The sequence below is a fragment of the Podarcis tiliguerta genome, assembly GCF_965153285.1.
Source record: "Podarcis tiliguerta genome assembly, chromosome: 12".
Taxonomy (NCBI): Eukaryota; Metazoa; Chordata; class Lepidosauria; order Squamata; family Lacertidae; genus Podarcis; species Podarcis tiliguerta.
The window spans coordinates 37900010-37927968 of record NC_139545.1 but is presented as its reverse complement, the minus strand read 5'-3'; the positions used below and the strand labels follow the sequence as shown (position 1 = coordinate 37927968).

Sequence of the window (27959 nt, the reverse complement as noted above, 5' to 3'; positions counted from 1 at the left end):
TAACACTACTTTAAAATGTGTGTTGCAAGCCTTAGTCACCCACCTGCACTTCAACAAGGAGGTTACGTGTCTTATCTGAGCTGGGAGACTTCATAGACTTGGTCCCACCATTGAAACTATTTTGTTATATCCTACTCTACTATTGGTTTTCCTCGACGAATCTGCTAATTCAAATTTTATCCTCCCCTCACATAGATCAATGAACTGAGCCATGTTCAGATCCCTGTTATGTTGATGCCAGATGACTTCAAAGCATATTCCAAGATAAAAGTGGACAATCACCTTTTCAACAAGTAAGTGAAGCAGTTAGTTGTTTTTAGTTTGGTTTATAATATGGTTTATGTGATTCAGTCATTTGTAACAAGCTTAGACAGTATAGGCACGACCTACTGCATTTTTTGTCATATGGCATACAGTTTTCTGTAAGTATCTTATGTCGAACTGTGACTACAAACTTACTGGAACATCTGCATGTCAAAAAGTGGTATTTGTCAATGCAGGGGTGGCCAACATGGTGCCCTCCAGTTGATGTCGTCTTAACGCGCTGCAGAGGGTGATGGGACTGAAGCGACGGCCCATGGGAACCGCAGCCTCCTTGGCAACAGCCAAGTCAGGAACATAATTGCTCTTTCAGTCCTGATATTCTCTGCAGTGCACCAGGACAACAGAACAGAGGAGGGAGAAAAAGATCCTTTCTTGCTCCTTCACATCCTGCTTAAAGGAAGAGCAGAGGAGGTTTAGGCCCATTTGCCTCTAGAGTTTTATAAGGCAAGGCTAGCATAGGTCTCTTCTGGAAGTAAATGGGCAGCTGGAGCAGTAGCGTAATGTATGTCTGATGAAATGCCATCAGATGAGGAACTGCACCTTCTGTGAAGAGCAGCCGCCATTACAGTGCAGTACACTAGACTTGTCTCACCAGGCATGAAGGCATGAATGTCTCTTTGCTAGGTCTGAGTCCTGCAAATGAGGTTGGTGCTCTGTCTGAAGTTGCAGGCTCACCGATGGATCCAGGTTCTGCCCCCAGGCTGAGAACCTGCTTAACCAGGGGAAGCTGATGTGGTCAGTGGAAATCCTTTCCCTTCCTGCATATCAGGGCCTGCCAACAGCTACTAATGCAGGCTTGCCTGGATTAATCTTCAAGCAGTTTGCCTGTCACCAACCATGGTGAGGCACTGGTAAGCACTGGCACCTTAGGACCTTGGTTTCATTAAAGGGGCATGCAAGTCTAGCTAGATGAGCTTAAAGCTATCATAACACTCTAGATTTCCATATGAGCTTACCCGCTGGCCCTGCATGATTCCCTGCAGAGGTTGGAATGGGTGTTTTTGAGATACTAACAGCAAATATCTCTGGCCTTTTGTGCCCCCAAATAGCAGAAGAATGCACTTTAATTTTGCAGGCGTTCATTAGGTGCACCCTCCTCATTTCCCTCTTATAACCGACAGTACTAGAAGCTGCCAAAAGAGTTAGTGCAGTAAATAGCATCCTAATCACTTAGACTACGAGTATCGAACTTGCAACCTTGGCATTATGCAGTAACCAACTGAGTTATCCATGTTGTTAAGCTTCTCTAGCTCTGCACTGCCTGACAGCAGTTCTCCAGATTTTAAAGGAGTGTTTCCTTGCTCCACCAGGAGATACCAGTGATTGGATGTGGCACCACTTTTTGGGGGGGGGGCGGGTATGCAGAGCATGTGTTCTGCCACTGATCTATGAATTCCCACACACACACCCACTGCCATTGCAAGTTCAGTTTTTGGCAGCCTTCCTGATTCCTGGCAGCCTTCCTGATGTTTCTGGAATACAACTTCCATGATCCCTGATTATTCGTCATGCTGGCTGGGGCTGATGGGAGTTGGGAAGGGCTCTGGATTTTCCAGAGACTTTGGATTGCTTATCTCAATCTAAGTAGACAACATTAGGCTAGATGGACCAAACGTTGGGCACTGCTGTGCTAGGGTTTTGTTTTTTTTTAAGTTGCACATGACACAGGCCTCACTTTATCTAGCTAGTTGGACCTTCTAGGGAAATTCTTGGGCAAAATAGAACACATTAAGTTCCTGAGCCAAAATATGATGTTCAGTTCAGAGGTTTGTTACAGTTCTGTTTAATGCATTTTGATGTACATTTACAGTGTTCTGTATTATAGTAACTGTTGCTGTTTTGGAAGGTACTTGGTCTTGTAGGGGAGAAAGCTTACTTCTGCAGGTTTATCTTTATAAATTCTTAGAAAGTATTTCCACCCCCCCTTCAAATCTTCTGTTTCAGAGAAAATATGCCAAGCCATTTCAAATTCAAAGAATACTGTCCAATGGTTTTTCGTAATCTGCGAGAGAGATTTGCAATTGATGATCAGGATTTTCAGGTAGGCTTTCTACCTTGATAAACAATATTGATGATTTTCAGCTTTACAGGCTGCAAGCAGGAGGGGGAAAGACCTGATTTGGGATCATTATTTGGTGGTAATTAAGTGCCCATATTTCATGAATGTGCTCTATCACTGCCTGTGGTTGGGACTGCCTGATGCCACACTTGATACTTCTACATTTAAATTGTGTTGCAGCTGCTGTTCCTCCATCAGACCTCTTGCTCGTCTTCCCTCCATGCCTGTGGTGACTTTGCCCCACGGCAGGAGGGATAACCTTGGGCAACAGCTGATGGAGGAATGAGGATGAAGACCTGAAGAGCAGTATCTACAGTTTCTGTGCCTTGGTGTGTAACCTTAGCAAAACTTTATTAGAGAGATATAAGGAAAGTCCTAACGGCACAGTTTTATCGCCGGAAGTAGGTACCCTGTGTTCATATCATCAGAATTTTTTGTTTTGTTCCACAAGGTAGTTTAGCGTGGGCTTCCTCAGAAGTATTCTGAAATCCTAAGTGGGTAATGAATGCTCCTTGCCTCATTGTGGAAATAATCTGCCTTGCTGACATATTTTTACACTTTTCAGTTTGTTTAATTTTCCTTCCACTTGTTTCCTCTCTGTCATTTAATATGGTCCGTGTACAAATACCTGCAGCGATAAAGACTCCGAGAGCTAGTAAAATAAAAATGTATTTGGCTAAACTATAAGGTTAAGTTAAAAAAAACCAAAACGCTAATGTTTAATAAGTGCGATGAAGAATCTTACAATAAGCTCCTATATGGATCTGCTTGATTGCCAAGGTCATCTTCAGAGAACCTGCTCAGGGTGCCCACTTTCTGGGGTGAAGGGGGTGGCAACAAGAAGCAGGAAGGAGCCACTTCTGATGTCTTGCCCCTGGAACCTCCCTCCCTCGGAACATCTGCCAGGCTCCCTCTTTGTTTTTAGAGGACCATGGAAAACACTTTCCCCCTTAACATTCAAGAGGGTGTGGTTCTTACTGCTGTTTATGCTACTGTGTCATATCCGTTGGTTTCTTGTGGGTGGTTGTTTTTTTACTGATAAGTCTTATTCTTATTGAGAAATCCTTGTGGCTGAGAGGCAGGATACCAGTGTGTGGAGAAGGGGTGGCCATTTTGTGAGCTTTTGCCTGGGAGAGTTCCAAATCATATATCAGCAGCAAAACTTGTCAGGGTATTGGTAAAATGACTCCCAAAGGCAGTGTGTCTAGACTCAGCAACACGTTATGAGAGAAGGCAGTAGCTGAGGAGACTTTTCTCATGGTAGCAAGCAGGTGATTTTGGGGAGCATAAGTGGGTGATCATTGGGTTACTTGACTCTTTTAACACTGACCAACTGCTGATAAGGAACTTAACCATCACGTCTGCCATCAGTGATCCTGATGAGTCATCCTTGAAATAACGAAGGGGGTTGATATTTGATGTTTCTCCAATTACCTAACAGGTTGGGGTTTTAATTTAAAGTACAGTGGTACCTCAGGTTACAGACGCTTCAGGTTATAGATGCTTCAGGTTACAGACTCCGCTAACCCAGAAACAGTACCTCGGGTTAAGAACTTTGCTTCAGGATGAGGACAGAAATCATGCTCCGGTGGCACAGCAGCAGCGGGAGGCCCCATTAGTTAAAGTGGTGCTTCAGGTTAAGAACAGTTTCAGGTTAAGTACCGACCTCCGGAACGAATTAAGTACTTAACCCGAGGTACCACTGTATTGCAAAAAGGGCCTTCAAGCTAAAGTTGCTCCTGAGGCAACTTGCAAGTGACTTAGACCGAAGGGGGTGGGACTCGTGTATTTAAATAAGACAAAATGTACATTGATTATTTAGATTAAGAGCTAAGCAATAAGATGTTCCTACACCTTTTCCAACCAGTAGTTCATTACTAGCCCCTCCTGGTTCTATGCAATTGGCATTGCTTATACACTGGTACCTCTGATTACAAACTTAATTCGTTCCAGAGGTCCGTTCTTAACCTGAAACAGTTTTTAACATGAGGTACCACTTTAGCTAACAAGGCCTCCCACTGCTGCTGTTCTGCCGCCACACGATTTCTGTTCTCATCCTGAGGTAAAGTTCTTAACCCAAGGTACTACTTCCAGGTTAGCGGAGTCTGTAACCTGAAGTGTTTGTAACCTGAGGTACCACTGTATTAATAAGTAATGGCTGTTCCCCTCCTTTGTTGCAAGTTGCAGTCTTAGGAATTTCTGGTTCCAAGTAACATTCAGAGAGGCATTCTCCTCAATAGGGGAAATAACGTTTCATCTGAAAGCATCAAGCTAAAATTTTAACAGCTGTAACTTAAATAGAAGCCTTTTCGTCTTGAGAAATGTGTTATTCAGCCAGAAGGGAAACACAAGCACATGCTTGCAACTTCTGCTTTGCACCTCCTCCCCCCCCCCCTCCGCTTCTGAAATTACCACTTCCTTTTGTTTCACAGTCAGCTGAAGTGCTCTGATAACCACTGCCATTCTGACACACAATATAGTATGGCTATGGTAGCACTGCAGATTGGGAGTGCTTGCAAAGGCGCATGCAAGTCAACTTGCCCATTCTTCCTTTTTGAAGCACTGAATGTTAACTTTTTCTACATATTAAAATATTTTGAGGGGGGGGGGAGAAGCTGGATTTGTTTCTAGCCCAACGATGTGCACAGATGGCTTCTGTTAAGGCAGCAGAGATGGTTTACAGAGATAGGAAGTAAGATTGTCTGTCTAACCAGGATATATGCAGCTTCTTTTAACCAGAGCCAGGCTATTTGTCCAGCATTGGTTACTGACTGGTCCATAGAAAGCCAGGCCATTGGTCCATCTAGGTTAGTCTTTCCTTCAACCTTTTCAGGCTCGGGCCCCACTTCTAACCCAAACATGCAATTGGTGACCCATTTCTCAATATTTTACCATATATTTGCATGGTGTGGCGCTCCTGTTGCATCGCAACCCGCCTCGGATTCAGGCCGTAACCCACTTGTGGGTCCCAACCCACTAGTTGAAACTAGTGGTCCATGCTAATTAGCAGTGGCTCTCCAGTGTTTTAGCCCCAAGGGACATTTCCAGCCCCATACGAAGATAACAGTGTTTAAACCTGTGTATCACTTCTCGGCCTTTGGGCTAAGATCAAGTGTAGCGTGTAGTTTAAACCTGTGACCTCTTTCTACATGTAAGGCTGATGGTCATACAACAGAGCTTTGGTGGCAAATGGAGTCTCTCTACACCCATAATTTATAGTAACTCTAATTTCAATTACTTGAAAAATGTGGCTTGCAAATGCCAACCAGAATTCATTCTCGGCTATTATCGCTGTTATCGCTGAGCAGTGTGCAAGATGAACATGGGTAAAATGGCACACTTCCTGGTTTGTTTAATAGGGCATGTCGGTGTAATTAAAACAACTGTTCTCCCCAAATGTCTTTGCTTGGAATCTACAGTAGATGTCCTTGATAAATTGTTCCAGGGGCTAGACATAATGTGTTTGTAACATGAACTTTTCAGAATTAGGACTGCGTGTGAGTTGCTGCTATTGCACTCAGATCTGAAATCTATTATATGGAACGCTTGCAAGCACTGAAGTTTCGGAATCGCCTCCTGCACTTAAAGAAATGAATTGATGTCTTATTTCCTAACCAGCCGTTCAAATTGTGTGAATTGTTGTGCTTAATCTCTGTATAAGAACAGGGGCATCTGGCTCCAGTTACTCTAAATAGTTTAAGTCCAAATTCAGAAATGTCCCAAACTCATGGTCTCAGTGGTGTTTCTTCCAAGTAAGCATTCTTAGGATTGCTTTCTGAATGGTTTTTGAAGGTACTGCAAAATGTTTGTTTATTGAAAAGTTTATATAACGGGAGAGGGCTAAATGGTCTTGATTTTTAGAATGTGCTTGTTAATGTTCTTCACTCCAGTGAGAGACCTAATCAATAGCTGTCAGACCACTGCCATAAAAGTAGGACAGTCATTAGCAGATGACTTTGACCTTTATCAGGCAAAAGGCTTACTGGGTTTAATCAGTTTGCTCACAAAGAAATAGCAAAACATCTGCTTGTTTTTTAAAAATCAGCTGCTTCACAAAACATATTGTGAGTTTCCTGTCTCAATTAAGATACCAGCAAAGGTTTCTCAGGGTATAAGCGGGTGAACGGCAGTTCTATTATTTTCATCTAGGGATCATATTTTTATCTCTTAAAAGCAAGAGTTCACTTATATACTTGAAATAGTTTTGCACTCTCAGTGAACTTGTTCAGGGAGCAGAAATCTAAGATGGCCACCTTCTCCCCACATATTTGTAAGAGAAATGAAACAAACTGCTGATCGCTACCTTAATACTACCTTTGTGAAATCAGATACTCATACGATGTCCAGCATTTTTCATATTCTAAATACAGTGGTACCTCGCGTTACAAACACATCAGGTTACAAACACTTCGGGTTATAGACTCCGCTAACCTGGAAGTAGTACCTCAGGTTAAGAACTTTACCTCAGGATGTGAACAGAAATCGTGAGCCGGCAGCAGCAGTGGCCCCATTAGCTAAAGTGGTGCTTCAGGTTAAGAACGGTTTCTGGTTAAGAACGGACCTCCGGAACGAATTAAGTTCATAACCAGAAGTACCACTGTATGCAAGGCCATTTCTTCAGAGTTGCTGATTTTCTATTTGAGAGTAGAGATCTCCCATTTTAGTACCAAACTTCCTGAGATGTTGTGCATTGGGCTCTTAGTGTCTTTGATTAGAAAAGGCACTATGTGGGCTTTTAATAATTTTATTACAAAATGCCCATTGACGCCTTGCCATCCATGACATCTTCCATCCATTGTGTAGACTGGGATAGTGCCCGCCAGCATCTCTGCTCTAGAGAACACTAAGCTCTGGTCTCCCTTCTGATGATAAACCCACAGTTCTATGATTCATGTTTTGTGCGCATAGTCTTCCTTGATAATTATATTTTCAGAGAGAAAGGTAGAAGCCCTTTGCATTATGGAAAACTTGTTTTAAGATTCCCTTTTGAGGATGTGCACTGAAGTTATTTAAAAGGGCCATTTTAAAAATGGCAATGTAAGATCAGAGCATCTACCAAGAATTTTATCCCAGATTTTACCCTGATGCGTCTCACCTCTTATCTTTAAATTTGTAATTTAAAGACAGAATGTTGTATCTGTCATTTCTACTTAACCCTAACCTTTCTAAAAAGTTTTTTTTAAAAAAATATCCAGCTTTATCATCCATTTCTTCACCTCTGAAGAAAAATATTTCCTCTACTACATTTTTTTCTAACTCCCTTTTTAGGATCACTTTTGACATACTCGGTATGTAGATTAAATATATTGCGCGATTGCATAAATAATCTTTAGTCTTGTGAAAAGAGCAATTATAATTTAATGATATTAATATGCCAACGAGAGTATAAAATATTGGAGATTAGAGTGGGCTAATTAAATTGACCTTTAAATCCTTCCTACCCTCTTGGAGTCCGTTGCTAATCCCTAAACTCCCATAGTGCAGATAAACTTCAAAGGGAAATGAGGTGGCTTTTCCTCTGTCCCCACACTGCTCCTGCTGCTTGAAATTTTCATTGAGAAATGTTAAGATAGCACATGTCACAGGATGGAAGGCATCTTATAATGCCTCTCTGAGTAACCAGCTTGTGCAGGGAAACGCTAAGACTTTCTACCAGCTGTGGGGCTTACGTAGTAAAGGATTCTCCCTGCTGCCCCCGCCGCTCCATCCCCACACTATAGGAAAATCACTAATGTCAGAACTTCAGTTTTTGCTCAGCTCCCAAGCTATATTTCCATTCTGCTTCTTGAGTTTGTTGCTTTTTGCTACAAACGTGGTTGCTTTCTTCATACACTTTTCTTCTCTTTTGCATAAAGGTAAAGGGACCCCTGACTATTAGGTCCAGTCGTGACCGACTCTGGGGTTGCTCATCTCGCTTTATTGGCCGAGGGAGCTGGCGTACAGCTTCTGGGTCATGTGGCCAGCATGACTAAGCCGCTTCTGGCGAACCAGAGCAGCGCACGGAAATGCCGTTTACCTTCCTGTACCTATTTATCTACTTGCACTTTGACGTGCTTTCGAACTGCTAGGTTGGCAGGAGCAGAGACCGAGCAACGGGAGCTCACCCCGTCGCGGGGATTCGAACCACCGACTTTCTGATCGGCAAGTCCTAGGCTCTGTGGTTTAACCCACGGCGCCACCCGTGTCCCTTTCTCTTTTGCATACCTCATGCCAAATCTTAACCCACCTGTCTCTCAGTGCCTAGCTTGCCTTCTCTGCCTCTGTTACTGTTGTTTCACTGCCCTCCTACCCTGGTGGTGATGACTGGCCAGCTGAATTATCTAGACCAGTTGGTGGGAACATTTTCCAGGCTGAGCTCCACGTTCCCTTCTGGATAACCTCCTGAGAGCCAGCCGCATGCCAATAGCAGCCGGAGCCAAAAGTGGACTGTGCGGCAAATCTGAATTTTACCTTTATACAATAGGCTAGTTTCTATACAGGTTCACCCACCTCTCTAGCCTTCAAACAAATGAGGCATTATCAGAGTTCAAAAGCTCACTTCAGCCTGGCAAGAATCTTAGGGTGCAGATTAGGGCCATTGAGGGATGTGGAGGGCCATTGAAGGACTGTATGTGGCCTCCGGGCCTCAGTTTCACCATCCCTAATCTAGACCCATTTTAATCTGGCTTCAGGCCTGGGTATGGCACTGAAACAGCCTTGATTGTCCTGATTGATTACCTGTATTGGAAGAGAAATAGAGGGAATGCTTTCCCATTGATTTTTTTTAAAGGAAGTAGCATTGCAGGGTTTCTGCATGGCCTCATGGCAGTTCTTTAGGGCCCTGCTAGGTTCCACCTTGTCTCTAAATCACTGCTGAGGAGTCATCTGGGAATTCAGAGTGCAGTGCCACCCATAGTCAGGTGGTTCCAAGCGCACACTTTACTCAGTCTGAATCATGGGAAATTGTGCAGTGGAATGGATGAGGGCTGAATCCGAATCTTGATAAGGCGGGTGTTGCGGGTAAGTAGTTCCTGAGTGCGTGAATTGAGTAGACAGTATGTTCTGGATGGGGTAGGACTTCATACGAAGGAACAGGAGATATTCCTCTATTTCAAGTGGTTGCCTGAAATCCAAGTAGCCTCAGTGACTACATTCTCATGCCCACCTCTACCTGGTTTGCCACCTATTGATGTTCCTGGCCTGGGATTACCTGACATCAGTGATTCATGATCTGATAATTTCCTGGAGGACTATGTCACTCTACTACATCTTGCATCATCATTATCATCGTTGTTGTTATATTGAATTTGTTAGTCACTTTATCTTGCTTGGGGCAACCCACAGTGCCATACAACCAACCAAACTGTCATTATATGTGGGATGAAATGGTGTTTTATGTCATCAATCCTTAAAGCACTATACTGCTGATAGGAGATATTGAGCACAATTCAAGGTGTTGATATTGGCTTGCAAAGCCCTAAGTGTCTTGGGATCCAGTATCTAAAAGAGCACCTTGCAATTTTTATTGGCCTTGCAATCGGCATGGGAAAACCTGCTCCTGGTCACCCTGTAAGACATGGCCCATGGGATGGTGGCACGGAGCTGGGCCTTTTCTGTGGCAGCGCCCCAGTTCTTGGTTTTCCCCTCAGTGTTTGGGCCTTTAACACAAAGGACATAGAGTTGAACAGAACAGTTGCCATCACATGCTGCAGTAACCTTTTTGTTATGTTGATTTTAAGACCGTAATTTTGCGGTCTTAAAGAGAGGAAGAGCCAGATACAAGAATATTACTTAATAATAATGAAAAACAAATGCAGATTGTTTTTATTTTTATTTTTAAAAAACCTGTTGGAAAGAAGCTGTAAATTTCTTTGGGGGAAAATATGCTGGGCCTTTTTGGCTTCATCAGGCATATAATGCATTGGATCTAACAAGTGCCTGTACAGCCTCTGGCATGGGACATCTGTTTTGGTTTGTTTGAAGTTGTAAGTGTTAAAGGTCAGTTTAAATTTCATGACCTTCAGCAAATGCTTTTGCTCGACTGTTCTCAGTGCACATGGAAAATCTTTTTATTGACTTCTGCAAATACATCGTGACATTTTCAAGCAAAGGTTGCTAAGAAGGTTGCAGCCATTGGGTAGATATAGTCGTGGGTTTGAAATAAGCTGGCATGTCTCTCAACTACATTCAATATCTGCAAGTAGTCCCCATTATGAGGGGGCAGGGTAGGTCTTGTCCCCTTACCTTTTATGATGGCCCCACTACTTAATGAGTTAGTGCCAGAGATGGGTGCCAGGAGAAGTTGAGGAATACTCACATGGCTTCAGCGAAATTAACTCTTTATTCAAAGAGGCCAGGCAACTCTTCCCAGTAGAACTTGCCCCTGTGAGGCAGTTGTGGAGGACTGAAGGGCCTCACCTTCCCATAGCTCCCTATATCTCCTCCCCTGGTCCCTACTTAAGCAATCTGAAGCACTGTCATCTTGCCTGCCTTTGCTCCACCCTCTTCATACCTCTTTGGGCCCTGGGAGACCAGGTGTGAGGGGAGCTGGTTGCAGCAGGAGGGGGAGACTCCCTGGTTTCTTCAGCAGTCTGCTTTATCCCTGCCTCTTGCCCCCCTCCTCTCTAGCTTCTGCCCCAATTCTGCACTGCTCACTGCCACAGTCTCTTCCTTCTCACTAAATTACCTCTTCTGCTTCACACACACACACACACACACACACACATTAGTAGTGAAAACCTGCAAAAGAGGATAGCCAGGTCTGAACTTTTAGTGTGGGTTGAACTTGGGCTAGTAATGCATTTGCAGGTAGGTGATGATGGTGATGTTCTCTTAGGAATCATAGAATTGTTGAGTTGGGAGGGATCCTGGGGGGTCATCTAGTCCATCTCCCTACGATGCAGAAATCTCAACACATGGTCCCACTATTCTATGTCCCCCAACAAAGCTTGCCAGCAGTACCTTACATACTGTTTTTCTTAACCAGTTTTGGCCATTGTTCTTTTTCCCTGTCCCCCCCCCTCCCCATTTGGCATCGTATCTAAGACCAGTGACCTGTTCTGGAAACTACCCTCTCCCTTCTCTCCCTACCCCCTTTAAAAGTTAATCCTGAGAAGAAATTCCCCTGTTCTAGACCATCTCTCTATTGCTCTCCCCAGCCTGGCCTTAGACCAGATGTGTCTGAATATGGTTGCTTGTAGGCCCAACAGTCTTGGCAGATAGTGAAGGCCTTTCCTTTGAAAAGCTGAGACCCCAGAATTTTCAGAGCATGGCTTCCAATTTGACTTCAGATGAAACCTCCTGCAATGGAACAAAATGCCCACCTATGGTTTCTTTGTTCTGGCTAAGATGTGCTTGGGCAGCAGGGGAAGGCATTTTCTACCTTTGAACTTGTGGAAATGGATTCTGAGATACTAGGCAATGCAAAGTCAGGATCAATGTTGGCCTTATAGATCTCATGTGGCAGAAGATCTGTCCCCCTCCCGCAGATTTTGAAATGCCTTGTTTTTCTAGTGAAAATGCCTAATGACCAATTTCTTATGAAACTGCATTTGTTGTTGTTGTTTAGTCGTTTAGTCATATCCAACCCTTTGTGAACCCCTGGACCAGAGCACGCCAGGCACTTCTGTCTTCCACTGCCTCCCGCAGTTTGGTCAAACTCATGCTGGTAGCTTTGAGAACACTATGAAAACTGCATTACTGTACCTTTATAGGTTGTGCAGAATTGCTGTCTTGTGATCTACTTTGCGGCTAATGAACCAACATATTGAGACTTTTATAAGAAAAGTTAAGTGGCCGTAACTGCCTAGAAAAGTTGAAGTGTCAACTTTGGGGTTTTTTTTGGGGGGGGGGGGTTCAGGTTGTTTAAGTGAAACTGATGGATAAAGGAATGTATCTAGTGTTTTTGGTTTTTTTTAAAAGGTGTTTGGCCACCAGGTTGCTGCCACAATATGCTGTATTTTGTCTAGATGCTTTTTCCTGTGCCAATTTCAAGCCATCAGTTGGATATACTCAAGCCTTCAAATTTGTGGAATAATTTTTGTTTCCAAGGTGGTGTTATGAAAGATGACATTTTGATCTGGATGTCAAAACCTTCATATATAGAAGACACAAATGGATTTTTGTAGTGGTTTGATGGACACCTGAATATTAGTTTCAACATGAATTAGGAGAAAGAACTTATTAGATGTGTTGGTCAAAGTTGGCAAGATAAGAAGTATATTTTATAGAAAACTCTTGGGAAAATTCTCATGACAGTTCACATCCCAAGTATGTTTAACTGAATGCACCATATGGTCAGTTTAAGACATGGGTAAGCAAACTAAGGCCCGCGGACGGTCTGCGAATCAGTGTGTTTTTACATGAGTAGAATGTGCCCTTTTATTTAAAATGCATCTCTGGGTTATTTGTGGGGCATAGGAATTTGTTCATTATTTTTTTCCAAAATATAGTCTGGCCTCCCACAAGGTCTGAGGGGCAGTGGACCGGCTCCCTGCTGGAAAAGTTTGCTGACCCCTGGTTTAAGAGTTTCGATGAGACACTTCATCTTCTTTTGATTTTTCTGTAGGGAATAATTTCAGTTAGCTATAATTTGAGGACTAAAGCAATCCCAAATGACATATTGAAATCAGCATTGGGGGAAACATCATAACACAGGTTGTTTTGTTGTTGTTGTTGTTTTAAAAAAGAATTGGATTTCCAGGATTTCTGTGGTTAATACATCATGACTTTGTGGAATTGGTAACATTATATACTCTTGTGATTTACTGCTCTGTGCTTTTTGGAATATGTTATTAAATGGTTCTGTATTATAGGCATTGATCTTTAGGCAAAAGATTGATTTCTAGTTTATTGATAGATCTAGAAAAATAGAGATTTGCGAGGGATGATAAGTATCTATGCCTAATTGGAAAGTGCTTCCATGGGGCCTGCATGTCTTTAATAATCAGCTGTCATCACGACTTCTGATATCCCTGACTTTGAAACCAAAGAGCTGCAGGATTTCCTGAAAGTAAGGAAGTGGAGCTTCTCAAACCTCACAGGTCTCACTTGTTCTGTTCTTGTTCTCACCTTCCAAACCTGTAACAATGGACCCAAGCTGGTTAGGCACATGGATGAGACAGATCCTGATGTGGATCCATGTTAATCAACCAGAATCTTTCAATCCAGGATATTTTATTATTTGTTGTCCAAGGGTAAAGCAAGTGAGAAATAATAGGTCACCCCTGAAATAAATTAAACTGTAGATCCTAGAATTAGTTGTACTAATTGGCAGATGAAAGCATAATAATACTAATTTATTATTTATACCCCGCCCATCTGGCTGGGTCTTCCCAGCCACTCTGGGCGGCTCCCAGCAGAATATTAAAAACATGATAAAATATCAATCATTAAAAACTTCCCTAAACAGGACTGCTTACAGATGCCTTCTAAAAGTCAGATAGTTCTTTATTTCTTTGACATCTGATGGGAGGGCGTTCCACAGAGTGGGTGCCACTACCAAGAAGGCCCTTGGAGCTGGACCTCAGTGTCTGGACTGAACGATGGGGGTGGAGACGCTCCTTCAGGTATACTAAGTCGAGGCTGTTTAGGGCTTGAAAGGTGAGCAACAACACTTTGAATTGTGCTTGGAAATGTACTAAATGTCAGTGGTATAGTGGGTTTTTCCCCTGGAGCTTCCCCAGGCAAAAGCTAAGGCAAAAGCATGTTCATAATGAACCATTCTTTACTGTCTTCAAGGGAGTGGGGGTGGGAACAGCAAGTGACCAATCAGCTAGGGTCCTAGGCTTCCTCTGGTGTCATATGTACACAGGATGGTGATACTGAATATAAATAGCAGATAATTTTGCCAGCTAGCCACATTGATCTTAGATCAATGCTATTCTTGAATATATATATACATGTGGTTCTTACTGGTGGTGGTGATCGTTTTTGGGGTGGGGACCAGAACAATTTTCAGGCTTGTGGCTCTTGCTACTTATAAAATCCATAAGAGTGTTTGTTAGTGGCTTCTATAGTAAATTATTAGTTGATAGCCTTTTTGCTGTGCCTATCAATTATTTTTTTATTGTTTCATGTTGCTTACTTAAGCCATTCCGACTCCTTCCTGGAATGCAGATTATTGCATATTTAATGATAACAGCACCACTGAAGGGATCTACATGTAAATAAAGATTCGGTTTTTGAAAAACTGAGGCTACACTCTTGGCACCATGTTGTGATGGAATAAACCTCCTTTTTCAACACGTCCTCATTCTTTCAGAATGACGCTGCTTTGGACAAAGTGATGTATCGAGAAAATAAAATGCATTGAGCTGTGCTGCTGTTGTAATTCTTGTTCTTAAAATATACCAAGATGAGATACTTGCTGAGACTAGCACCATTTGACTAGCACAGTATTAAATTGCAAAGCTCGAACCTGTATTGTATTGTATTGAAAATGACTGTCTTGCAGAAAAACCAGCGCATTTGTTTATCCAATGCTTGCTTTTGTGCTTTTTAAAAAGCATATATTAAATTTCAGCTTGCATTATATATGACGAGAGGGGGAGATATCTGTTCATTGCCAGTAACATAGCAGGCAGGTGGCAGTGGGTAAATTTCAGAAACGCTTAAACTTTTTTCATTCTAGCAACCGCAGGGATTGATTAAATAGTGTTGTCTTGGAAGAAAATTCGAGAAACAAATTTTGTTTGGATGCGGCAATGCAGAACAAAAGGCACTTCAGTTCACTTAACTCATGACATTAACTAGTGAATTTAAGCTGGAGTTGAGGCAAAAGTGCATTTTGTCAAGACCCTCTGCACTGCAAAATAAAGCCCCCTTGGACAACTTTTCTGGAGAGGCACAAAAACAGAGAAAGTGTTTGTGTAGCTGGTATCTACCCTTAGAGCATTCTTCTGCTCTCCACCATCCCAGTATCATTCTGGAGCACCAGTTCGCTTTGCTACTTTTTTGCTGACAAACTGGCACAAAAGTAAACTTCTGGAGATCTTTTATGGAAACATTTCTCTCCCCAGCCCCCTGCCAGCAAAGTCCTTTCTGAACATTCAGTGCAGCCCTGATTTAAATCTACTGCTAGTAAACCACTTTCCCGAGGGTTTTATGTACCATAATAGTTCTGCTTTAAGGATATTACAGTACTGCTAAATTGATTCCCCATCTTAGCCTTTTCCCCAGGTGCCCATGTTTTGACAATGGTATGATCCAGCTAGACATCTTATGTTTTAATTAACGTCTTGTTCTGATGCTTCCCCCCCCCCTCCTTTTTTAACGTGACAGAATTCTCTGACAAGAAGTTGTCCCCTTGCTAATGATTCCCAAGCACGGAGTGGCGCCCGGTTTCACACCTCCTACGACAAAAGATACGTCATCAAAACCATAACAAGTGAAGATGTAGCAGAAATGCACAATATACTGAAGAAATATCACCAGGTAATTAATTGCTTGTTTTAAGGGGGTGGGCTTGTGAGGAGAAACACATTGATTGAAGTTTATATAATGCAGGAAACAGAAGTTTTAAACTAGAGTTGGTTTGCCACTGTAATTTCAGTTGAATCAACACTTTGGTACATAACTTTTAAACATTATTAGTGGCAGGGGCTAGCAGTTCGAAAGCACGTCAAAGTGCAAGTAGATAAATAGGTACCGCTCCGGCGGGAAGGTAAATGGCATTTCCGTGGGCTGCTCTGGTTTCACCAGAAGCGGCTTAGTCATGCTGGCCACATGACCCGGAAAAACTGTCTGTGGACAAACACCAGCTCCCTTGGCCTATAGATCGAGATGAGCGCGACAACCCCAGAGTCGTTCGCGACTGGACTTAAACTGTCAGGGGTCCTTTACCTTTGTTACATTAAAACAAACAACTCTAGATATTTTTGAAGACTGCATCCCATACTGAAATATCAGCCTGCTCAGGTCATTGGAAAGAGTCCCGTCTCGTTTTTCACCACCAGAGGAAATAAGTGGTGGCACCAAGATTTTGGTGGCGATGCCTCAATTATGGAATTCTCCCCCCTGGAAGTACAGCTGGCACCAACATTGATAGCATTTTGGTGCCAGATTAACACTTGTCTGTTTACCCAGTCATTTATGGGATGTTAACCAGCTGCTGCAATTGGTGTGTTGGAGTATTTAATTTATATTACAATCTGCTCTTATTTTGTTTGGGTTGTTTTAAATGTTAATTTAACCTACCTAGGAACCAAGTGATGGGGCTGGGTATAAAATGTTCTTAATAAAATCAGTAATGGTAGCTGGCATGCTATAGTTGGGAAGATTCCCCTCATAATAGCATCAACATTTATTTGCTTGAGTGTAGCTTTCACCCTAATACCATGAGTGGCAGTCAATATGGCTGATGTCAACTCCTTACCCATATAAATTTGATTAAGCAGTGCAGGCTAACGTAAGACCTAGCACTTACCCTAGAAGTTTTTAGGTGCCTGACTTTAACAAATGAAAACATCAAATTCAACATTACTATTTTAGTTAAAATGAATATATGTGTATCACATTACAATCAGAACAATTAAAAGTTGACAATTACAGAAATAGTGTCTGATATTAACTTGAAACAATTATTTGTGACCCAGTTGTTGATGTGTGAAATATACCTATTTCTGCTATAGTAGAGGCAAAATAATAGGATTCACTGACCATTTTGTATATGTATCTATGGCATACTAATTTAGCAACATATCTTGCAGGAACACATGTCAGGCAGCTAGAAGTGCGGCTGGTTCTCCGGAATGTGTACATAGATAAAGCAGACACATATTTGACTTTGCAGTTCCATGTAAATGAGTCCTTAGTGATCACGGCTACATCTGGGATTAAACTTCATGGCTTTAGATAAGAGAGCATGACTTCAACCATTGTATTCCAAAAAGCAACTATATGTCAATCATTAGGGTCACATACAATGTATTAGCCATACAGGAAGCAGTGATTTTATTGCAATCTGAAATATATATGGAATGTGGTACACATAAGGAATGCCTGTTTTTGAAGCACTTTTTGGCTTTATCTATGTAAGGCATTTTTACCCTGTTTTGAAGAAAAGGCTCCTAGAGCAGCTTACAGATCAATAAAAAGCACACTGGGTTTTGCCTTCAGGCTTGCAATCTAAAATACATGACACAAAAGAAGATAGGAATGGTGAAGGAGGAGGAAAAGCAAAAGTGTCAGTTCTTAAGGTTACTTTTCTTATCAGTTCGCGTAGCCAGTTCAAGGGAGCCTGAGGACAGATACCAGACCATAACTGAGATGCAGTTGATTCATCCCAAACACATCTTTGCCTGACCTGGACTTGTTCTCCTAAAAACAATTAAACCCCCACCTTCTGTAAGGCAAGACAGAGCAAGTGCCAATCTCTTCATCAACAGCTAAGAAATAAGGCCACAAAGTGTCTTAGTCATGATTGGAAAGATGCTCCTCTCAGTTTCATTTTCTTTAATAGCCTCTAAAGGTGGCGACTGTCCCTTCTTTTGCGGGTGTGTCTGTGTTGGGGAGGGCAGCAAAGCATAAACAGTGTTTATCATGTCTTTCTTATTTCCTTCCCTCAAATCTCTGCCTCAGTAAGCATTGCCCAACTGAGGAATAGGAAACACTTGAACATATTGAATGCATTCTGTTTTTAGTTCCGTTTCAGGCATACACCAAGTTTACTAATAAATATGCTAAAGGGCACTATGCTTGCCTCGTAGATTTAATAGTCCCAGGAGTCCTGATAGCTGCATTAAAAGCCTATTTATGTTAAACAATCCACATTTTAAACTTAATTGCAGTGTATTTTTTATTTTTAAAAAAACCTGTGGTTTATATATGCAGACTAAAAATAAAATATAGCTCTAATCCATCTGCTGCTGCAGCCAACTTCAGTTGACTCTCTTCTCTTTTTCTTCTACCACGTTCCTCCCCCCCCCCCCGCATCTGTTAATAACTTTGCAGCCTTTTCTTTCCATTGCATCCTTTTTTTTCTGTAGGACAGCTTCCTTTTTAGCTTGTTATACTTCATTCCTGACTACATGTAAGTGGTGCTGATTTCAGTTGAATTTTAAGGTGGAGTTGCCCCACATTCCTTTTTCAGCTTCATGCTAGTGTTTCCCTTCCACCACTTCCCCCTGCCTCAAAGTCAGCATGCATAGGAAACATGGCAGGACTTGGGGGGGGTGTCTAAATTTACCGTTATTGTATGACTATTCTTGATTCATTGGCTACTGGAATGCCAGAGGAGGGGCTTGCAACTATTTTTCTACGAACAGGTTTTGCTGGTTTATCTTGCCTACAAGAGACCCAGTTCATTTCTCACGGAGCAAACTGCTACTCACTGTATGTTTTAACGTGGGTGGGCTGCATTCTTAGCATGTACGTTTCCTTTAAAAATATAGGGGAGTCTGTTTTTGTCTTGTTTCTTCCTGCTTTCTTCTTTGTCTTTTGACCTGGGTGTTGTGAAAACCCTTTTCTGCTGTTGGACCTAAATTGTAGTTGCTAAAAATGAGAATTTGAATCTTCTTCTTTAATATACACATATGCCTTCCATACATATCAAGCTTTTAAACCGATGATTGAGGGGTCATGAAATGTTTTACTGTGGTCTGTGTTACCATTGGGATGCGGGTGGCGCTGTGGGTTAAACCACAGAGCCTAGGACTTGCCGATCGGAAGGTTGGTGGTTCGAATTCCTGCGGCGGGGTGAACTCCCATTGCTTGGTCCCTGCTCCTGCCAACCTAGCAGTTCGAAAGCATGAAGTGCAAGTAGATAAATAGGTACCGCTCCGGCGGGAAGGTAAACGGCGTTTCCGTGCGCTGCTCTGGTTCGCCAGAAGCGGCTTAGTCATGCTGGCCACATGACCCGGAAGCTGTACGCCGGCTCCCTCGGCCAATAAAGCAACTGGACCTTAATGGTCAGGGGTCCCTTTACCTTTATGTCACCATTGTAGCTGTAGTAGAAGTACTGTAGTAATGATCTAGCATGTATATATAGAAACAGCTTTGTAGATACAGTCAGGAAACATAAGACTGTATGGCCTCTGCTTGCACATGTTTACTTGAAGGTAAGTTCAGAGTGGAGCATTACCTAGTAAGCGTGCATAACATTTTAGCCTTGACACCTTTAGCAGTTTCTGCGACTAAAGAACATTGACACAGCAGTGAAGTCCCAGAAAAAGATGTATGCAAATGGCTAAAAGTAATGGGGAAGTGGCATTAAATGCCACAGTTTCTTATTTGTTACCCTGGAAGAGATCTACACTCAGCAATGTAGCTCACCTGGTGCCTGGGGGCCAGTCACAGGACTGCTCATTTTTATTTATTCAATTTATAGACCACCTTTATCTTTCAAGGATCTCAAGGTTCTAATTTCCCCCCATTTCATCCCCACAACAGCCCAGTGAGGTGGGGTAGGCAGAGAGGGAGTAGTGACTGGTCCAAGGTCACCCAGTGAGAGTTCATGGCTGAGTTGGGATTTGAACCCTGTTCTCCCAAATCCTAGTCCGACATTCTAACCATCTAAAGATGTTATTCCCTCAAAACTTCTTCTAGCTTATAGGGTTGAGTGGTGTGCATTTTAGCAACTGCTTTAAAGTAATGTACAAATGGACTTTAATCTTCTTTAAGGCAGGGTTAGGAAACCTGGGGCTCAGGTACCAAATGCAACCCTCCAGGCTGTGGTCAGAGGCAGCAATCCTCTGAATACCAGTTGCAGGAAAGGGCTCTTGTGCTCAGTGTTATGTATGGAAATGCTCACCCTGGCCACCAGGGGTATTGTGTATATAGTTTTCACTCAGGTCCACATCAGTTAATTTAGGCAGGAAACCCTGGGGTGTTGTTGTTACAGTGTTGACAGCCGGCTGTCTATAAAAGCAGGCCAGCTGAGCTGTTCAGTTCAGTTCCAGCTTACTATAAAGAACCACTTGGAGAAATCTCTATGTTGCTTGCTTTGTCAACCCACTACTTAATACTCAGGTCCTCCTTGAGGTTTTCCCCATACGCACCTGGTGAGCCAGTGTGAGACCAGGATGCTGGAGTAGATGAGACCTTGGCCTGATCCAGAAGAGATCTTTTGATGTTCTTATGTTATATTCTCTGCCTTTGGAATTCTCCCCAGGCCTTTCCTTGCACCCCAAGGTTTTGTTTGTTTGACTAGAATGCGTCCTTGAATTCTGTTAATGCCTCTTGCTTGGCTGGATGGAGACGGGGTGTGTGTAGAAACAGGCCTATTTGTATAGAGGTGAAATATTTGTAACTCTACCCACTTTGGTCTGTGGCCAGTATTTCCATGTGGCCCTTGGGAGGTTGCCCAGAATGTAATGTGGACCTTGGGCTGAAAAGAGTTCCCCCACCTCTGGTTTAAGGTATTGACACTCTACCCTTCTTGCTGATCAGAAGGTCGGCGGTTCGAATCCCCATGACGGGGTGAGCTCCCGTTGCTCAGTCCCTGCTCCTGCCAACCTAGCAGTTCGAAAGCACGTCAAAGTGCAAGTAGATAAATAGGTACCGCTCCAGCGGGAAGGTAAACCAGAAGCAGCTTAGTCATGCTGGCCACATGACCCGGAAGCTGTACGCCGGCTCCCTCGGCCAATAAAGTGAGATGAGCACCACAACCCCAGAGTCAGCCACGACTGGACCTAATGGTCAGGGGTCCCTTTACCTTTACTCTACCCTTCAACAGGGGTTGCAGTGGTGACTAGGAATGGGTGTTAAGCAGCTCCCCACTCAAGCCTTACTTGTGTAGGGGCGTGGATGGGGTTGTTGCTTAGTTCCTGTTCATCCCATCAGCCAAGTTGGCTTCCAGAATTGCTGGGTTACAGCTTCCGATCTTGCTCTGTGTGCAATGGCTGAGCTGTGGGCAGCAGAACAGCTAGCAGACTTTTGCAATTAGTGTTGTGGTATAGCCAAGATTATTGAGATTTCTGTACCCCCTGGCTACAACCTGTAACATTGAATGAACCTGAACATTGAAAACATAATGATCTGCTTTTTCACACCTGACAGATCACTGTCTTGCCAAAAGTATCTTCTCGGGGCTGATCTAGAAATAATTTAATGAGGCCCTCTATACACAAAGCTCAAACTGAGTAGGAGATAACTCTCTAAATTGGCTTCACAGCACAGAAACTCTCTTTTACCAGGCATTTGGCATAAGATGACCACCCTTTAAAACAACGCAAAACCATTCTGTTCAGGCTAGCTGGGATTAGAGAAGAATTTTTGTCTAGCACATCTGTATTTGAACTTTTACTTGTCAAAGCCTTGTCGTTAAATGCATAGTTCTCACCTTGAACATTTTTAGGGCAGGGAATTAATGAAGACTCATTCAGACTTGCATCCCTTTTTGTAAAATAGCTTTTATTTACACTGTGTGAAGCAGTGCAACTTTAAAAATATATAGGCCCTTTAATCTCAAAGGAAAATGCATGTCTTTTTGTCAAAATGTATGCTGAAATGCTCTGGAGGAATTATCCTGGAATATATTGAAATGATCAAAGCACCGGCAAACCAAAGAACAAAGTCGGAAACGATTGCTGTTGCCAAGTAAGAGTTTCAGCAGCAGTGACAACTGCAGAACTCTTGATAGACATCTCTGTGCAAAGGAGATCAATGTAAAAATATGAAGGCTTAAATTATAAATACCTGATACAGTTGGCTTCTTTTTATTTCAAGAAGGTTCCCAGGGGCTACTCATACATCAGATGATACTGGTGGATTTCACTGCTGTGGAATGAGTTGTGGTTACCGATGATTTTTCAGGGGGGGGGGGAACCTGTCATCTTAGTTAGCTCCAGCTCCTTTAGAACCACCCACCAAACTGGCACTACTGATATCATGAAATGCCTCTTTTTTATTATTATTCTTTCCACAATACACAGTAAGAGGGTTGTACCTGTCAGGGCATCCCCAGTATGGAGCCTGCTGCCATCTCTGAAGTTTGCAGACCTTTCTCAAGTTCCGCAGCATTAAGTTATTGTGCTCCAGACCACAGAACCTCACTCGAAGTGCAAGGAATGTTTTGACACACTCCTGGTAATAATGTTCACTTTCTGAAGGCAGCCCTGTTTAGGGAAGCTTTTAATGTTTGATGTATTACAGTATTTTAATATTTTTTTGGAAGCCGCCCAGAGTGGCTGGGGAAGCCCAGCCAGATGGGCAGGGTAGAAATAAATTATTATTATTATTATTATTATTATTATTATTATTATTATTTAAACAGTCTGCTAGAAACTGTAGAATAAACCATTGCTCATAGATCACATATGGTCTTCTGCATTGTCCCAGTGAGGTATATTCTGAAGAAGGTCCCTTATGGTGCCAGAATTGTGTCCTATATAGAGAGAGGAAGGAAGAAACTGATGGTAAAATGTTCTTCATTTCATTTGGAGAGTCAGGGATTTTATTTTTTCTTGTTGGCTTGAAACTTTGCATTCTGTTCATGCTCTGGAGCTTGGACATAATGAGCCACTGCCTCTGGAATTTTACAGGGATAGGGCCTCCTGGATAAGTGAAATCAACATAATTTATTTGTAGGAAGGATAAATCTTTTTGTGGGGGACAGACACACATAGATGGGGACAACACACACCCATCGTTTCCTAAGACATGGAAACACCCCTTAAACATACATTCCTGAAGATACACTGGAACAGCCAAGTTGTGCTGAGGGAGGAGTCCATAGCTCAGAAATCAGTCTGGTCACTATTAAGTCAAGGATATAGAGTCCATGGCTCTCCATTTGTTGGACTACAATTCCCATCACCCACGCCATTGCTTGCTGGGACTGATAGGAGTTGGAGTCCAATAACACTTGGATAGTCCTAGGTTCCCCATCCCTACTCTGAAAATGCAGTGCCAGTAAGTTAAAGGAAGTGCCCAGTCTTTGAAATTATGTCTTTGGATGATGTACAAGGACAGGGAGAAAGGATAGATAACTTTTTCCTCCCTCCCCAACTCCAAACTTCGTCAGCAAGCTTGTGTAACATGCTGCTTTTTCCTGGTCAACTTGTAGATTTATAGTAGTATATACAGTACTTCATATAGTAGGAACACGCACTGGATAAGCAGAACTTTTTATTTTAAAGGAAACCCTACTTGGTGTGTTTTGTTTCTGGTTTCCTATTTTGGGGCCGTAGTAAGTAGGGCTAAAAAGTCCCAAGGATGCGACCTAGAAGAAGCACCACACAGCATAATATCTCAGTTTATCTTAAATGACCCAATGGCTTGGACTTCTCATGGTGGCAGTAAGACAATAACCTGTCTGAAATCGCCCTCCCTGAGCAAATCTGAGTGTTAACAGTTGTTTTAGCAATGAGTTATTTCATGCAATTGTATGTGCAATAATTCAGGTTCATGTTTAAATTTGGAAGGTGTATACTCCTTAAACGCTTAGTCGTTTACAGTGCTGAGCATCTTCAGAAAGTATAATTAGCTCAACACTGTGCATGTCTTACAAATCATGAATTTAAAAGCCTTCTACATAGTATATGCCTAGCATGTAGGGGATGCCTTACTACACAATTGGGGCAACTGATAATTTATGCTATATCCCCCTTTCACTTAGCATAGATGTCTTCTTTGAAAAGGCATTTTCTCCAAATCACATTGTGTTTATTAGCAATTTGAGTGGAAAGAGTGCAATTGCATTTCTGTGTGTGTGTGTGTGTGTGTGTGTGAGAGAGAGAGAGAGAGAGAGAGAGAGAGAGAGAGAGAGAGAGAGAGAGAGAGAGAGAGACTGGAGCTCCTCTTTCAAGATTTATTGTAAATGCAACACAAGAGTGCAGATAATTGCTGCCTTGATAATTCATTGCTTTTTGTGTCTGTAACACATCTATATTAATATTTTCATCAGGGTAGTGGCATGACTGGCAAAATAGTTTGGGGATCAAATATTTGGTGAGGGGACTTAAACTGTGCAGAAGCGTGATAAAACAATAGTACCAAAAGACTGTGCACAATGGAATTGGGAAAGACTACACACAATGGAATTAATTTGGTGAATGTAGAGAGAAGTGGCTCAGGTTTGTAATGCTAACTTTCAAAGGACAAGTGGCATATCTTATGAGGAGAGAGAGAGAGAGAGAGAGAGAGAGAGAGAGAGAGAGAAATAGTGACTAATAAGAGCTGTTGGAAGATAAATTTTAGTATACGAATTCTGGAATTTACTGTGTTAAACAGAGACGGAATTACGCATTGTCAGTTCACTATGCAGGAGTCTTTGTCTGCTGGCATCTAAGAATGAGCAGTATGTGAGGCCTTTGTTTAAAATGCTACAGTACACTCACTGAATGTGTTTAGGAAAATTAGTGTTTTTTCTTTTCTTTTCTTTCTTCCCATAGGGCTCAATTTGTCTTTTATTTATAGATTTGTTTTTAAGTAGTGAAAGCTTTAGACAGTGTGTTTTTTTTTAAAAAAATAAAGAATGCTGAATTCTTGGAATGTATCAAACGAAGACTTGTTTGTGACTAGATTTCCAATTAATGTGTAGGCAAAACTGAAACTGCCAGTTAATGGGCACCAATGAAAATCCTGTAGCCCTCTTTCCAAACAATTAATTTTGTTTGCCTACTTTCCAACAGAAATAGCAGGAATAAATAGGTTTTTTTTGGGGGGGGAGGTAAGAAGCTTTAGGCTTTTGGATAGAAAACTTATTTGCCCCTCACCACATCTTTTTTGTGTGTTTAAAGTAAGTTTTATTAATAGCCACAGACAATTCCCATTTCTCTGCATAACGTGTCAGGAAAAAAGGCTAGAGCTCTAGTATATATGAAAAAACCTGATAGAGTCAAACCAAATGCTTCCTTTTTGGAATGTTTTGGCTCCCGAACGGCAAAAACCTGGAAGTAAGTGTTCTGGTTTCCGAACATTTTTCGGAAGCTGAACGTCCAACGCGGCTTCCGCTTGAGTGCAGGAAGTTCCTACAGCCAACCGGAAGCCACGCCTCAGTTGTTGAACATTTTGGAAGCCAAATGAGCTTCTGGAATGGATTGTATTTGACAACCGAGGTTTGACTGTAATGTAAAACCCAGGAGTGTGGGACACGGGTGAAACTGTGGGTTAAACCACAGAGCCTAGGACTTGCCGATCAGAAGGTCAGCAGTTCAAATCCCCACAACGGGGTGAGCTCCTGTTGCTCGGTCCCTGCTCCTGCCAACCTAGGAGTTTGAAAGTACATCAAGTGTAAGTAGATAAATAGGTACTGCTCCGGTGGGAAGGTAAACGGAGTTTCCGTGTGCTGCTCTGGTTCGCCAGAAGCGGCTTAGTCATGCTGGCCACATGACCCGGAAGCTGTACGCCGGCTCCCTCGGCCAATAAAGCGAGATGAGCGCCGCAACCCCAGAGTCGGTCACGACTGGACTTAATGGTCAGGGGTCCCTTTACCTTACTAAAACCCTGGAGAGCTGCTTCCAGTCAGTGTAGACAGTACTGAGCTAAGTGGACCAGTGTCTGACTTGGTGTAAGGCAGCTTCCTTGAGGTATGTGAGTTGTGAAGGGTACACAATGTGCCATTTATCACTTCTCTCCCTGAGGGAGCAGGGTGCCTGTCAAGGATTAGATGTGCCAACAGGGTTTCCTTCCTCCTTATCTCCTCCAGCTGAGCGCCTGCTGTTTTCTTATCCTGCCAGCTGCCAGCATGCCAGCGTATTTAAACCTTAAATTAGAATACCTGTTTTATTCACCACTTTCCAGTCCAACTGCCATCATTTATTTTAATATATTTACCTACTAGCCTTTGCATGTTTGGTAGTGGGGAATTCTCACTGGTCCAAGGAGATTAGGGGTACTTACTTAAAAAAAATGAACAAATATACTTATGATTTATGAAATGTTAATATAACGGTATGTTTACTTTCAGGTAAGTGCCATAATAAAGCTGGGTTTAATATCTGACACAAAATATTACTGTTACGGGTCTTACAGATATTTTAAATCAATGATACTTGAACATTAGTGTTACTCGTGGTTTAAAAAGATAGCAAAGTGTTTGCTCAAGTTCTTTTCCCTATACAGTAACCAATTTGATAAATAGAAACTAAAATCATAGTTGGATGGATAGCCATCTCTTTCATCAGTCTGGGAATATAGAATATATAGTCCTGCGAGGTAGCACAGTACAGCAAATATGGTTTGAAAAAGAAACACCTTATTGCAGAACATTCTTGTTTTTAAAAGATAGCATTAAAATGTATTTGTTTCATTTGCCCTATGTGGTTTTTTCCCTGGAAGAAAAGTCATGTTGAGTGAAATTCAAAATAGCTGCTATCTTTGGATATGAAGAAAAGGCTTATTTCACTCCATATTTATGTCACAAATGTAGTGTTTTATATGTCCCATGAGATTAACCCTCAGTCTGTTTCTATACTATTATAGATGTTGCTAGCAACCTGAAAAGCTGTTTGATTACAGCTAAGAAGTGTCTCCAGATATGGTTAACTTTGTTCATTTGTATTCTTCTAAATACATTTCCATTTAATGTTGAAGTCACTAAACTAGGTATTTGCAGAACTGGGGGAATAAAGAAGTGTAAATTGTTAACTTTTGCACTTAAGAATTTGACTTACTCTGCTATAAAAAAAGGAGTACTTTTTATTTTTTTAAAAATCCTTTATGGCATTGTACTATGCAAGTAAAGTCAATACCATCCCTCCTCCAATACCTATATTCATGCTATTGTATTCTCAATAGTAATACAATTCTAGGTGTCTTCTGCTTGGGAGAGTTCAGACTTTGCACTAAACCATAGTTTAGTGTGATGAGAATGATTCTCAGGGAGCTTCAGGCTCATGAGCTTCCCTGCCCCTTGTCCACCAGTGTAGCCACAAGGATATGTTAGAAGCTTTTGCTTCCGTTTTCCATTAACCACAGTCTAGCATTTCATTTGCACCTAAACTATGGTTGATGTTAACAGTGAGTCTCTGGAAACAACAGGGGAAGAAGAAGCTCCAAGGTTTAGCATGGCTTCTAAATGTAAGCACTGAAATAAAGCAGAGAAAAAATTTGCACAGTTAGGTAGGTAACTTCTATTTGGTATAAATGGAAGTAACTGCTGGGTCATAGGCATGGACTGAAATCCAGAGAGGAAAGCATACAGAAAAAGGATATATCACTTAGGGTGCTGCTCCCTGACTTTCAGGAAGGTTGTGGAGATACTACTAGGAGGAGTTGATAAGCCCCTATGAACCTGCTGAACACCGAATATGGTGTTGCGGATCTAGGTCCTTTTCTGGTTCCTCATAAATGGTTGGGTGTAATTCTTCCTTCCATTAACTGAAATAACATAAGTTTTAAACACGTCCTTTTATTTTTTCAAAGAACACAACCCAAAAAGTATTTTTGATGCATACTGTGTTTATATCTGCTAGCTGAACGGGGCATGATATCTATTTTGATAGCTCCCATATATCTGCAGGTGGCAGGCTCCAAGGCGGACATCCTTTTTTGTGAGGGAATGCTGAGATCTTAGAAGTGAAAGTACATAGTTTCTACCTGCTGGAAGTGAACTGTGTAATCATGAGGTGCAGATTTGAGGTGAGAACTAGTAGAGAAGGGAATTGCTAGGTTATGTGAATTCTGACTGTTTGTGAGAGACGAGGATTAGCGAAAC

At 42.1% G+C, this 27959-nt stretch overlaps 1 protein-coding gene across 3 annotated transcripts in view; it reads left to right on the top strand.

Annotated features, from left to right (window-relative positions):
- The window catches only part of PIP4K2A (phosphatidylinositol-5-phosphate 4-kinase type 2 alpha), a 177640-nt gene that overhangs the window by 135370 nt on the left and 14311 nt on the right, over window positions 1-27959 (top strand). For all 3 annotated transcript variants that reach the window (XM_083406699.1, XM_083406700.1, XM_083406698.1), the window contains 3 exons: window positions 196-293; window positions 2269-2365; window positions 15644-15796. In XM_083406699.1, coding sequence (XP_083262825.1) covers window positions 229-293; window positions 2269-2365; window positions 15644-15796 — 315 coding nt within the window. In that variant the 5' untranslated portion in view covers window positions 196-228. The remainder of the gene's footprint in view (window positions 1-195; window positions 294-2268; window positions 2366-15643; window positions 15797-27959) is intronic.